Source organism: Rhopilema esculentum, chromosome 14, assembly GCF_057945365.1.
Source record: "Rhopilema esculentum isolate cy_ngs chromosome 14, ASM5794536v1, whole genome shotgun sequence".
NCBI classification, from domain to species: domain Eukaryota; kingdom Metazoa; phylum Cnidaria; class Scyphozoa; order Rhizostomeae; family Rhizostomatidae; genus Rhopilema; species Rhopilema esculentum.
Genome location: NC_142828.1, coordinates 520,510 through 533,737, shown reverse-complemented (window position 1 = coordinate 533,737; position 13,228 = coordinate 520,510). Strand labels below are relative to the sequence as shown.

Genomic DNA, 13,228 nt, shown 5'->3' with positions numbered 1-13,228 from the left:
TTTAGCATGAACGCAAGAGTAAGCTTTGCAACAAGCTTGGCAGTTAGCTTGAGAGTGACCGCATAAAACCATGTGCAATTTCTTGTAAAAGAAGAACGTTTTGGCATTCTAATATTATTCGCAGTCAACGCTGTGACGCTGACTTTAGGTATAGGGAAAACTATGCTACTCACATGAGCACTTGCATCGAATATTTATCAAGTTTGACAGATTTTGGGAGAGTTTTTTGACCGGCAGATAAACATCTTGAGAAAAACTAGTCGTCAACTGCTGCCATTAATTTCTGGAATTAGCACGCAGAGGAAATAAGTTGAACTACATGTCTTAGGTTTTTTACTGATTTCATGAAAACGCTGTTTTAAGCATGAAAAAGGTACCACCAATACGTTCAGAATTCCGTTCTATGGGGTCAAGTTTTGAAATAAGCATATCGAAACTGACGAGAATCAATTATTTTACAAACTACTGTTTAACGTCGAATTTTGATGAAAAAGAGGTTTCTACATGAAATAGAGGCTTCCTGGCACCGAATTCCTCCGTATAACATCGACTTTTCGTAATCAGAGTATCGAAATTGTTCAAATAGAGTTGATCTTTCAAATTCCCTCCGTGGGTGACGATAGCTTTCCTTGCTTGCTTGGTTTAATCGTGGAAAACAGTGGTTTATGTTAATGTAGCCCCTGAATGGTACAATGAAGCGATATCCACTAGACAGACGCCCAACATTTATGAGTTTGAAAACCTTTTATATAAATTCTTTACGGCCTATCTCAATTTTACAGGTAATTATAAATATCAATAACATGTTTTAACTTTAAAATTATATTTCTATTTAATATTAAGGTAGTATTACCAATCTAAATTTAACCGGACCTTTCTGAAAACACTCTTAAAGAGAGCTTCCTACATAAACACTTTTATTACTATTCTCATTATCACCTATATTTCATTTTTAGATGATATATTCTAGATTTTCCCCATGAAAATATGTTTCTATAATTCAGAAACACATTAGTAATTTTATTAGTACAGCAGTTCTTTATGTTCATAATGGCGCCTTGGATATAGACAATGCTTCGGATCACTCAGAAAATTTGATAAATTTTTTTCTCGTGTCATTTCGGACGTTATTTTAAAATTTAATGAAAATATGTTTATAATTTCGGTTGAAATGCACTTAAAGACAAATAAACACACAAACAAACAAACAAACAAACAAACAAACAAATACTGGTTGCTGAGAGGCCCAATATCAGTGTTTGCCATAGCCGGTTTTCTCTGTAGAAATGCAGGCAGCAATTGAGTCAAGCATATCGCAGTAAAAACATCGAGACAGATAAGCTCAATGAAACGTAATAATGACATTATTTCCAAAATATCCAACAAGTCTGTACTAATAAAAGCAAACTGTGAATGCTAATGATGTGATATGCATAACAAACAGCATGAAATAATACTTATAAAGCGTAAATTGTTATATTTCGCAAACCTATAACAGTCAAACGTACATTTGCTGTTTCATTGAATCTGCACGTCATCCTCCTAAATAGCTTGCGTTTTCTGGCTCTTGACTAACTGACGAGTTTCTTCTCATCATTGAGGTATCGGCATTTCCAAGCAGTTAGTGGTGCACTAGCCCCTGCTTATGCTTTTGCCCCATACTTGCACTTCAGTGACCTGCCTACGTAGTCCCAATAACTCCGTCGAATGCAATCAGCGTCGGTCGAGAGGCGGTCGCAAAGCTGAAATAGAAAGCCCACATTTCATCTTTGCACAAATGACACATAAGCACCTTTCAACATAATTTCGCTAGTATATTTCTTTCACTTAAATTGAAAACAAACTGTCTGAAATGAATGAGGCGTAAATCTTAGGGTAAGCGCCTCCCCGCTTCGAATAAGCATTATCCCCCAAAAAAGAGGCAGCAACAAGAGGGCAAAATTGCAAAAGGGCTTGAAAATGCAGCTTGAGATAACCTGGATGATGCAACGCAGCTTTTAAAATGCTGGATAAGGTCGCTGCAAAAGAGATGAATGACCCAGAAAATAAATCAAAGTGATCAATGCAGCAGAAACAGCGCAAGAGCTGGATGTATTTTTAAATGAGCTTGACCGTCTGTCATTCTGGAAAGCTTCTCTTTTTCTCGATACATATTGGCAGTGGGATTACCTACAAGTTTTGATAACTCTTTCCGATTTTTAACATCATGATTTGAGACACTGACTGTAACGGATTCGCTAGCATAAATCAAGATATACTTTAAAACATAGGTATCCTGTCGCTGTGTACGAAGAATGCCGGTTCTCTTTTGATGCTTTGAAGGTAGTTTCATAGCATCCGCTATGCCCATAGGTAGATCTACTTCATACTTGGGTTGCTTCTTGGAATGGAAACCATTTTAAAGTTTTCAATATTGACTGATGCAATGATCTTGGAACCTTTCACCTACAGCACCTGAGGGCAGAAACTCTGAGCCGCGAAATTTAGTTATTTGTTGCGACAAAGATAACTTTTCTTTGCTTACTCGCTTTTTGGAATTGAAATTGCTTTAGACCCCGTTTACACGAGAGCGGATCCGATCCGAATCGGATCCAAAAGAGTACGGATAGGCCTTGCGTTTACACGGGAACTGGTGGATCCGTATACTTTTGGATCCGCTATCTGAACACTTTTGGGATCGCTTTCAGAGGTGATCCCGTATGGATCCGTAAAACCTAACATCAAGTTGATAGGCTACTTTGTTGAAGAATTACTACGAAACATTGACGATGTGTCGTCGTACTTCGTCCTCATATTTTCCCAATCCTGTCCATCTGCAAGCTTTGCAGTTTTGTAGTCCAATACTACTTTTAAAAGTAGCGCAGTTTTTTCTTCAGTACAAGAAAATTTTCCCCTTTTAGCGTTACCTCCCTCCATGTTCAGGTTGAACTGTGTTTTGATCACGCACGAAGTTCTGAAAACGTCAAATGCGCGCCAATATTCGAAAAGCGCATGCGCGTAACCAATTGGATTCATCTGGATTCGTTCCCGTGTAAACGCATTGCCATTTCAGGGATCGGATCCAAAAGTATCCGGATACTTGTGGATCCGATCTGGTCCAGGTCTCGTGTAAACGGGGTCTTAATTGGAAATTGTGGTTTTATTACGTCGCTAAGTATTGATTTAGGTGACACGATTTGTAACATCTTTTCAGTCGCGAAGTGCATAACTCTTAGGCACGTTGGAGCGCTAGAGTACGTGCTGAGGTATCTTTTGTTCAAGGTAGAATCATGCTGAAGAAGCATATTGCGAAACGTTAATCAAGTTGTTTTTTTACTGATCATCTATATATATATATGTATATATATATTTGAATAACAAATAAATCAATTAATCAATAAGATCAATCAATATATGTATACGTCCCCCACGACCCACTACATAGTGTACTCATCTCTTCATTCACAAAAAGGAAATCGCAATATACCTCCATAGCTTTCTTCAGCGAATCTTCGTTGGCCTCTTTTTCGAGTTGTTCTTCATAACAATCAACAAGAAAAGACAAGAGGTACGGCGAGTCTATGTTGTTTTCGAGCATCTGAAGAACAGCCTCTCTGAATGGAGGCCATTTTAAAAGGCCACCTGCGGCGGACAAGACCCTGAAAAAAAGAATTCTGGCAAATCCAACGGGAAATCCTGCACAAATTATCTATAATCGCTTTGAAAATTTGTATCACCAATTAGCAATTTCTATTGATGATGGAGTGGCTTATAAGTACTTTGAGCAAGAAACACAAAGGAAAGTAACTGAGCTGAGATTATTATGATCAAGGCAAAGCAATGAACAGCGTATTCCTGCAGTTGAAACAAACATCAAATCGGGCAAGCAAAGTAACACTCTAGTTAGCTTTTATTGTTCTAGATTGAACGTAGACGTTTCAGTGGATAAGCAGTTGATATCACCTCCTCTAGAAAGCTTCCAACTATTTCCGCGGCTTCTCTAAGGTTCAATCGTACACAGTTGTTAATAGAAGCTATCCTTTTGGGATCCCTTTTCTGTTCCTACCCTGAGATCATTTGGAAAATGCAAAAAAGGTAGTGCTGATATTAAGTTTTGTCAGCCAATAACATTTGAAGAGGGCGCAGAAAATTCGCAATTGCTACATTTCTGGTTTCACAGCTTTGATTTGCACATCTATTGTTACATGGAAGCTGTTGCTACGCGAATGGACAAGCAGGTGGTGCAAATGCACTTAACCGGATGATAATGTTGACTTCAAAAGAGAATTGACGCAACGTGAGGTCAGGTCACGTTTTCAGGGTCTGAGAAAAACATGCTTGCGTGAGCCAGAAAAGATCTTTAACACTGGCAGATAAAGGGCTATCAAGATGACCGAGAGTTGATAATGATAAAAGCCCTGATCCTAAGGTTACCGATATTAGAATTAAAAAATTAAATTAGCTTTACTTCGCTAGTATCCGTTGCGTTATGTACTTGGGCTGAATGTAGAGAATTTTAGAATATATAAAACTGAATGTAGAAATAACCGTGTTTGCGTAATTGTTCGTGTCCTTAATGTCCTTATGTCGTTTTGTTCCTATAACAAATCGAATACATCATTTGCTTAGTGTGGTAAAATGCTCAAGGTATACATAAATAAGCAGTTCACTCCCTTTCGTTTTTTTAGGCCTCATCTCTTTTCCGTAGGCTAAGAGTAAGATCTTTGTCAGATTACGATGTTTAGCAAGAATGGGAAGCTCAAATTGGAAGAGGATCACGTAAGTAAGCATAGAGAGCGGTTCATGTAAGTATGTAATTGCTGAAGCAGCCATCCGAGATTGGTAAGTTTAGGCCCACCGCCTGCGTGTACATGACTCTAGGCCTATCGAATTTCAAGGTCATCTTGCGTTCTGTTTTTACAAAAATAAAAAGATCAGTTAGTTTCAGAATATGATTCATTTGGTTTATTTTTTCCATTTAGTTGAAAGATGACTGATTGGAATGTTCCTCAAAGGATATTGAAGACATTCAAGTGAAAGTAAAGTCACTGGAGGCAAGCACTTAAGAGATGGTGGTCCATTTAAAATCTCAATCGACGGCCATAGACTCTTTGTACAACCTAAGCGAGTACCTGGAAAATCAAAGCACAAGGAATAACCTCAAGCTGTTAGGAATGCCAGAAAGTGAGTCAGGTGAGACATGGGATCAGTCTGAGAAATTCTTTAAAAATCAAGTAAAGGCATCGCTTCAAATTGAAGAAGAGATAGAAATTGAGCGTGCCCATAGAGTTGGTCAAAAAAGGGAATTCTTCACATGCCCAGATGGGTTCAAGGTAAAAGCCAGGCCCAGACCAATAATTGCCAAGATTAAGAACTGTAAGCAGAAAGAGAATATCATAAAAGCTGCAAGATCAATTCGTCTGGAATCAAGTTTATAGGAGATTTCAGCAAAAGAACTTTGGACACGAGGAACGCTTTCGTACCAAAGTTGAAGAAAGCTAGAGAAGCAGGTAAACTTGCATTTTTTGAGAAATAGGCTGATAATTAAGGATAAGCCCCCAGATGGCAGGCCTCAAAGAAGAAGTCACTCAAGAGAAGAATCATTTGATGATGAAATTACACTGAATATCAAAGCCAGTGAATAATTTGACTCTTCGCTTTACGGAATCCATTACCTGTGGAACTGCGAAATGCTCCATTAAAAATATCCTTTAAAAAGCAACTGAAAATCTGCTTATTGAACAAGGTCAATCAATAATTCCATTTCCATGTCATTGTATTTCCATTTAATCATTTAATCGAATTTATTGAAGGATAGGGGGGCTCTCTCCTCGATTGGTTTACCTATTGAGAGAGTTCTTCCTTTAAGTAATTCGCTACATACAATTATCCAAGTTCTATGTATTGTATATTGTATTAATTTTCCGTTTCGATGTATTAATTTTCTGTAATATTTTTCATGCATGTAGCGAATCTAAAATATATGAAACTGAAACTAAACTGGTGAAGGCCATGATATAATTGAGCCGTATAGGGATATAATTACATTTAAAATGTATCGTAACGGAAAAATTACACATATAGGAAAGTTAACATATAAAAAGAATTAGCGTAACAAGGACATAAACAATGAGCCTTTCAGCAAAAATTTCATGTTGAGCAGAATATTTTTGAATCAACTTTACTGCCGGGCTTACCATAGTCTACCACATTTTCTATTCGCCATAATCGAATTCAAATTCAGTTAAAGCTTCTTTTTAGAACAAGGAGCAGCCTTATTGTGAACGAAGTTTGAACTTGATAGAAACAATAATCGAACAATCTCTTAAGAATCGCTGCAGTTCGCAGCTTCTTACTACAAAACTGAAACACAAATCTACGATTGCTGTAGAGATTGACAGCGAAATCAAGATGTTTGAAAATCTGATATGCCAAAAGTCCAAAACGTGAAAATTGTGTTAGTTGAGATTTCGGCGACGCAAAGGGCGCTTTCCCACAAGAAACACCTCTTCTGGGTGCAAATCGGAGTTTGTCAATTTAGATTCACCATTTCTAGCGAAATAAGCAGTGAAGATACAAGGAGAATGGTCCAATAAAATATTAATGATACGCTAGTCTAAGAGATGAGTACCCTTTCCTACACTTCAAGCACATGTTGCTTGCTAAAAACGCTACACAGGGCCAACGTAATTATCGAAGCCAACCAGTTCAAAAAAAACGCCCAGCTCGATAAAAAGTAGCCATAAAAAATGAAAAAAGGCAAGAAAATACATCAAAAAAAATTGAAATTGTCGAGCTTCAAGCAAAGAGTTGCCGGACAGAAAAAATTAAGTTGCAGCAGCTCTCCTAGCAACTACATATGCGGTTGAATGTGCTGGTTTGGATATTACATTATCATCTTTACTTCATAGTTATGAAATTTCACACAGCAAAACGATATAGATGCTAGCCTGAAGCTAGTGACAGTCTAATCGCGATTATTGCATTCAATTTTATAGTAAAATCTTCAACTGAAAGCAGCCAAAGTAAACACAGGTTTCAGAAACATGTTTCACATAAAAGTGAGTCCCTCAAGGATGCTCCTACACAACAAAGACGATTTTTTGCCTTTGGCAAAAGTCTCAGAGGTCGAAAATCCTCTTCGTTTAAAAAAAGGCCATTGAGTAGCACAAAAAGGTGATGGCAAAAAGATGATTGCAAACAGATGATTGCAAACACTCACCCTCTGGCGTAATTCCATGCTGATTCATTATTTGGAGCCTTTTTGATGAGTTCTAGGGTATAGCTGAAAAATAAAAAAACTTTGCATTGGAAAAGTTTTCAATAACATAAAAACGGCTGTTGGATTTGAGACTTGAACATAAAATTACTTGAAATGATTAGCTGTACCAACTTGACAATCTTCACAAGGACTGTCGATCAATGTTAGTAGAATCCTTGAGTAACGGCAATAGCCATGTTTCTGATAGGATCTCATATGGCAATGCATAAAGAGTACTTTTTTACAGGATGATCTCATATGGCAATATGTATTAAAAGTACTTTTATACAGGAGTTCATTCAGTAAAAATGAAATGCTGGATTTGTGGTCTTAGCTAAACATTGGTACAAAAACAGTTTCACTCACTCAAGTTCTCGTTTTACAACATCGTCTGTGAAGCCAGTTGTGTTAACAATTGTATAATATCTCTGATTCCACGCTGAATTATTCCTGAGGTCCTCTTCCAGAAGATGAGTAACAAAACTTAATTCACCTTCCCAGAAGTTAAAATCGCGTATAATTTCCTGTCTGTGCTGCCAAGCATGATAGTTTTTAGCATCTTTTTTAAGAATTTCTGCAGTGAAATCAAGCTCCTTGGATGGATCCCCTAGCCAACTCACTATTACACCTCTGTGGTACCTTATGGAAATGAATTTAGAAACAATTTGTTAAGGTCTTATCAATTTCAAGGCAGGAATTATAAACCAACACAAGACTGCTACCCTGGTGATTGCATTAAGCATGACACCTGGAGTAGGAACTAAGAAGCCCTGTACGCTAAGAACACCAAAGTGTGAAATTTCTTCTTCACAACGCCAATCATCAAACAACAAACCTGCCTTTTTAATCATGATTCCTTGTTCTAATTACATCATTGTAAACAAGTTCAAATTCAGTTTTGAGGAGCTGAAAATAGTTTTGAATCAAAGAATCACATAAGAAAGTATGTTAAATCCAAAAGTATGTCAAATCTTGAAATACAACATATTGGAAAGTATGTGGTATTGGAAAGTATGTCCCACCCAAAAGCAGGTCATATCCAAAGATATGTCACAATCCAAAGCAGGTCATATATGACAATATTCTATAACCGACAGAGCTGCAAAGAGATAATACTGCAATGAATAGTAGAAGACAATTTGTTCCAAATAACAATTGACATTGACAAAATATATGGAAACTTACATCCACAGTACTGATTATAATTGCAATTGCCTCAATATCTAACAGAAATTGCTTGTCTTATATCAACTTATTTCCAATTAATTACTTTATTGCAAATAATAAATCAGGACAATAACATGGTCCACGGAGTCTAAGCCTGACATGGGATGCTTCACAGCAAACCAGGGATGGTTCTTGGCATTGATAACCTCACTATTTCATTAGTGTTAGTCGTAGAATAGTCTCTGAGTGATTTCAAACTCACCATACTTGGTAATTCTTGGGCTGATCCTTGATAACATTGGTAATATAATGCAACTCTGCATTTAGGTCTTTATCCAAAGATTTCAGAATCTCGCGTCGGAAGTGCCTTTGATAAAAGGAAGATAGATTCAACTCATTTAAGTATTAATGGTAACAAGCTTTCTCTCAAATCAGCTCTAAAAACAAACAAAATATCAGAACAGTCCTGGTAATATGAAAATTGGTGGTGTGCTGGTAATTGCACACCTTGAAAAGTCTAAGAGTGCAACGGTGTGCGATGGCTTGCAATTCATAAAATGGAGACCTTACAATTTTTATGAAGACTGATAGCCTTTTAAATGCCATTTATGTATTTGAAAGGGTGCATCACTGTTTGAAAAGAGCGTTTGTGGTTCTCCTAGAATCAAATAATTTTTACGGAATTTAGAAGAAGTTTATTGACAACAAAAAAATTTAAGAAAAGCATGCAAGTTTTTAGGCATTACTCCATATTTTTGTGCGAACAGATTCGAATGAATCCGTTTTAGACTCTGAGTTCCATTAATATGATAAAAAATGGAGTCATTTGATACCAAACCAAGTCATTCAAAAACGTTGTTCAAAGTGGTGTCATTCAAAAACAGAGTAATTCAAAAAAGCATCGTTTGATAGGGAACAGCGAAGACAGAGGCATTTAACAACTGAGTCATTCAATCTCAGCAAAAAGAGCTCGAACAAAGGATATGAGAACGAATAAAAATGGAGTAACGGGAACACCCACATTATCGTTTTAACCAAAAATGAGTGGCTCGGGGCACTTCGTTCAGAAATAAATGAAAATGGAATGAGAAAAAGGGTGAAAGATATGAAAAGAGAGTAATGGAAACCGGAACTTAAAGAGATATAATGCCACCGGAAATGCCACAAAGATAACACACAAAAGAAATTAAAAATGACTTTAAAAAAAATAAACAAGGAATTAAAAGAAACAAAAGAAAAAAGAACAGTAATTCAAAACGTGGCACAAAGGACTAAAATAACATGTTCATGTTTATGTAGATCAATGACCGGGCTCTACCAACAATCCAAAATATGTTGCCATGATAATTGTTGCATCATCTGGGTTTTCCAGAAAATGCCTCTCAATAGTGGAATTGCATGTTTAGGTTGTCGTTTTTGAACTGCGAGACCGAGTAGACTGTTCTTTTTTGGGGAGAGTCTTGTTTCTAATGCTGGAAGGGACCTGTTATTTTATTCTATCCCCCAATCAACAATTCTTACTAATTTCTTGTACTTTCCTACCAAGAATATGCCTGTTTTCATTAGATTGAAAGGTTCTAAGCTCTGCAAATGTACCTTTTGCTCCACTATCCTTTTCCAAATAGATTGAAGTTCATGAATATCATAAAAAATGCACAGCAGGCAAATAATTAATTGCAAAAAATGCAAAGATTAGAGAAATTGCTCTTACAAGAAAACCAATTAACTCCTCAAAGTTTTCAGGGTTCTGTGATTACGAAAAAAGTAAATGGATGGAAATTTTAGGGGAGCAATTTTTCCTTCATGTTCTGTTTAGGAAGGAAAGATTCACAACTCATCTCAGGTTGCAAGGGAAGCTTGGAAGTGAGCGCCAGCTATCCCTTGCCTCAAATGGCCAGGTCTGCATTTTAAGATGTTGTGCATCATGTTACTGAAATTAAATGTTCAAAATGTTGACTGGAATAATACCCAAGGGTAAAAATATCCATCTGTATTTCAAAATAAAAACACAGTATAATGTTTGAATTACAACTAGTAAGAGATTTTATTGACTATAAAAATCATATAGTACCAAACTGTGTAGTTTGCCGGATTCAGTGAGAGCGCATCATGGGTTAATTGAAATGATCTTTCGCTTCTCTCATCAGCTTTCAGTACTGCTCTGAAGTAATCATAGACATCCCGAACTACAAAGACAGACAATTTTAATTTCATATTCTTTGGATGATAAGGCATTGGCTTTGACAAGGCAAATACAATAAGTAATTGTAAAAATGTCAAAATAAAAAAATGCAAGGTGTGTTGGTGTCACCAGTAGAGTCATCTGTTTGAATAAGCACATTTTTATTACTTTCCAAGACAAAACAAGATAAGAAAAATGCTAGCCAAGAGTTTCCCTAGTAAATCTTGTAATATTTCATTTGCTAGTATCCACCCTGTATATGTCAAATACACACACAAGGTCAGATTAGCTCTGTTCATAATAATTTATGACACACAGTATTTACATTAGCATTATTTAGGAAAACTCAATTTCAGATAACTATTCATTTCTACATCTTGGTGAGATCATTGCCAGAGCGCAATTGGCCAGGTTGACCTACATATAAAGAATGTTTTGGTATAATAATTGTTGTTGGTACATTGCAGAGCACTATATGCTCCCTAGCATGTGTCAAAATCTGTGGCAAAGGTTGTGTTAAAACTGATTCTTTGCATTGTGATGGGGGTTATGGTCAAACCCTAAATGTTTGTCAAAGTTGAATAAAGGTTAAAGTGCACTGTAAAACGCTGAAAATTATCTCGAGCAGTTGGGCTGCACACTGGACCTCTTCATAAACGCATCACTCTAAAAACTACATTGAGAGGTATTTTTCTCAGGTAATAAATAACATTCTCTTTATACAACCTTTTAAAGCAATCACCCTGATGCTATTTTTTTCTAGTATTGGAGTTTTCCGCTTGGCAAAAACCTTTTGGGAATAGGCGCAACGGCCTATGCCAAAATAATACTTACATTTATCACTATAGGCGATTGAAACTACTGGGTGTGGACCATCATCTTGTTTGATAGGTTCAACATCCTTCCATTCCTCACGCTCTCCGTATGGAATCCAATCCTCTCCTTCTGAATCGGAGGAAGACATCTCCAATGCTGCCAAATACCTTATCTTGTTGGAAGAAACATGGAAGAGTCAAGAGCAAGCATGAACATCTGAACGAGGCTTCTAAAAAATGGTGTCTCTATAAACGAGTGGCATTAAGTCGACGAGGAGAATTACTACGCCCATCTGTGGTCGTAGCTAGGAGTGGTAATGTGATGATGTCACAAACATCCAGTTTTAAGGATTTTTGGCCTTTTGGCGCCAAGAATTCTTTTGCGTAATTCAAATGGGTTTTGAATAAAAAAAATGGGTGAAAAGTCAGGAAAACGTAGGACAGGTGCTTCAGAAAATTTCTGAAAAATATTTTCAAAGGATTCATAAAAAATTGCCTCAAAGTATAGACAATACTTAATAAGTATAAGATAAATTAATTAAACTTGAAACTTAATACGTGCACCTTTGCTCTGACTATATTACTTTTTCTATATTACTATATCTTAATATATTACCAAGAAGATCATTTTGGCTGAGATATCAGACTTTAGGTTAAAAAAAGTGATATCGGGTGAACATTTTCTAAAGCTTTCGTTTAGTGATCAAAATAGTTTTCTTGCTAAATAACATAGACGCTTTGGGTGTAGATGATTCTTTTCAATAATTTTAAAAGCAGAATAAACGTTGAACGTTTTGCTTTAATTTTTTTATTGTCATGTGCCTAGATAATGAGTAAATCAGAATTTAAGATAAACAAGTCATTAACATCAAATGTAGAGCAACTCACCTTGTGTAAGTATTGAAACTTTAAAATTAAAGTGCATTGCTAACGTCACTTTCTCAGTTATAACATCAAATGTAGAGCAACTCACCTTGTGTAAGTATTGAAACTTTAAAATTAAAGTGCATTGCTAACGTCACTTTCTCAGTTATAACATCAAATGTAGAGCAACTCACCTTGTGTAAGTATTGAAACTTTAAAATTAAAGTGCATTGCTAACGTCACTTTCTCAGTTATAACATCAAATGTAGAGCAACTCACCTTGTGTAAGTATTGAAACTTTAAAATTAAAGTGCATTGCTAACGTCACTTTCTCAGTTATAACATCAAATGTAGAGCAACTCACCTTGTGTAAGTATTGAAACTTTAAAATTAAAGTGCATTGCTAACGTCACTTTCTCAGTTATAACATCAAATGTAGAGCAACTCACCTTGTGTAAGTATTCAAACTTTAAAATTAAAGTGCACTGCTAACGTCACTTTCTCAGTTATAATTTTTTCATGAAAAAGAAGCTTTTAGCAGTTGCTTCGAATTTCAACATTTTTCGTTCTTCTTTCTTCAATAAAGTGACACTTTGTGGTCATCTTTCATGAATACCCAAAGAATCCTTTACAAAATTGCTTTGAAGCAATGCTTCAAAATTTTGCTGAATATTTGTCCTCAAAACAGGAAAACCATTCATTAAATATTCTTTTAACCAAAAGTCGAGGGAATGGCCAATGCATTTTCCCGCCATAACCTATCGTTTTCAAGTCCCTCCACTCGGCTTAGACCCGTGGTCACTGTGGGCCACCATCTTGATCTACCGTTTCCTTACTTTTGCGACCCCAGTTTACAAGTTCCAATGCAAAATACATCAAATTCAATAATACAGATATAAAACAAACGATAAGCACCAAAATTAAACCAAGAAAGAGAACATATGATACCTGTATGCGGGG

At 36.3% G+C, this 13,228-nt stretch overlaps 1 protein-coding gene across 1 annotated transcript; it reads right to left on the bottom strand.

The window, feature by feature from the left end:
- Nucleotides 1-1,337: 1,337 nt before the first annotated feature.
- LOC135696166 (protein farnesyltransferase/geranylgeranyltransferase type-1 subunit alpha) lies at nucleotides 1,338-11,623 on the bottom strand. Its single transcript, XM_065215454.2, has 7 exons — nucleotides 11,424-11,623; nucleotides 10,479-10,593; nucleotides 8,670-8,774; nucleotides 7,607-7,879; nucleotides 7,202-7,264; nucleotides 3,467-3,638; nucleotides 1,338-1,742 (listed from the first exon to the last, which is right to left on the bottom strand). Exons 1-7 carry the CDS (start codon nucleotides 11,551-11,553, stop codon nucleotides 1,644-1,646), a joined length of 957 nt encoding a protein of 318 aa, XP_065071526.1. The 5' UTR covers nucleotides 11,554-11,623; the 3' UTR covers nucleotides 1,338-1,643.
- Nucleotides 11,624-13,228: the final 1,605 nt, after the last annotated feature.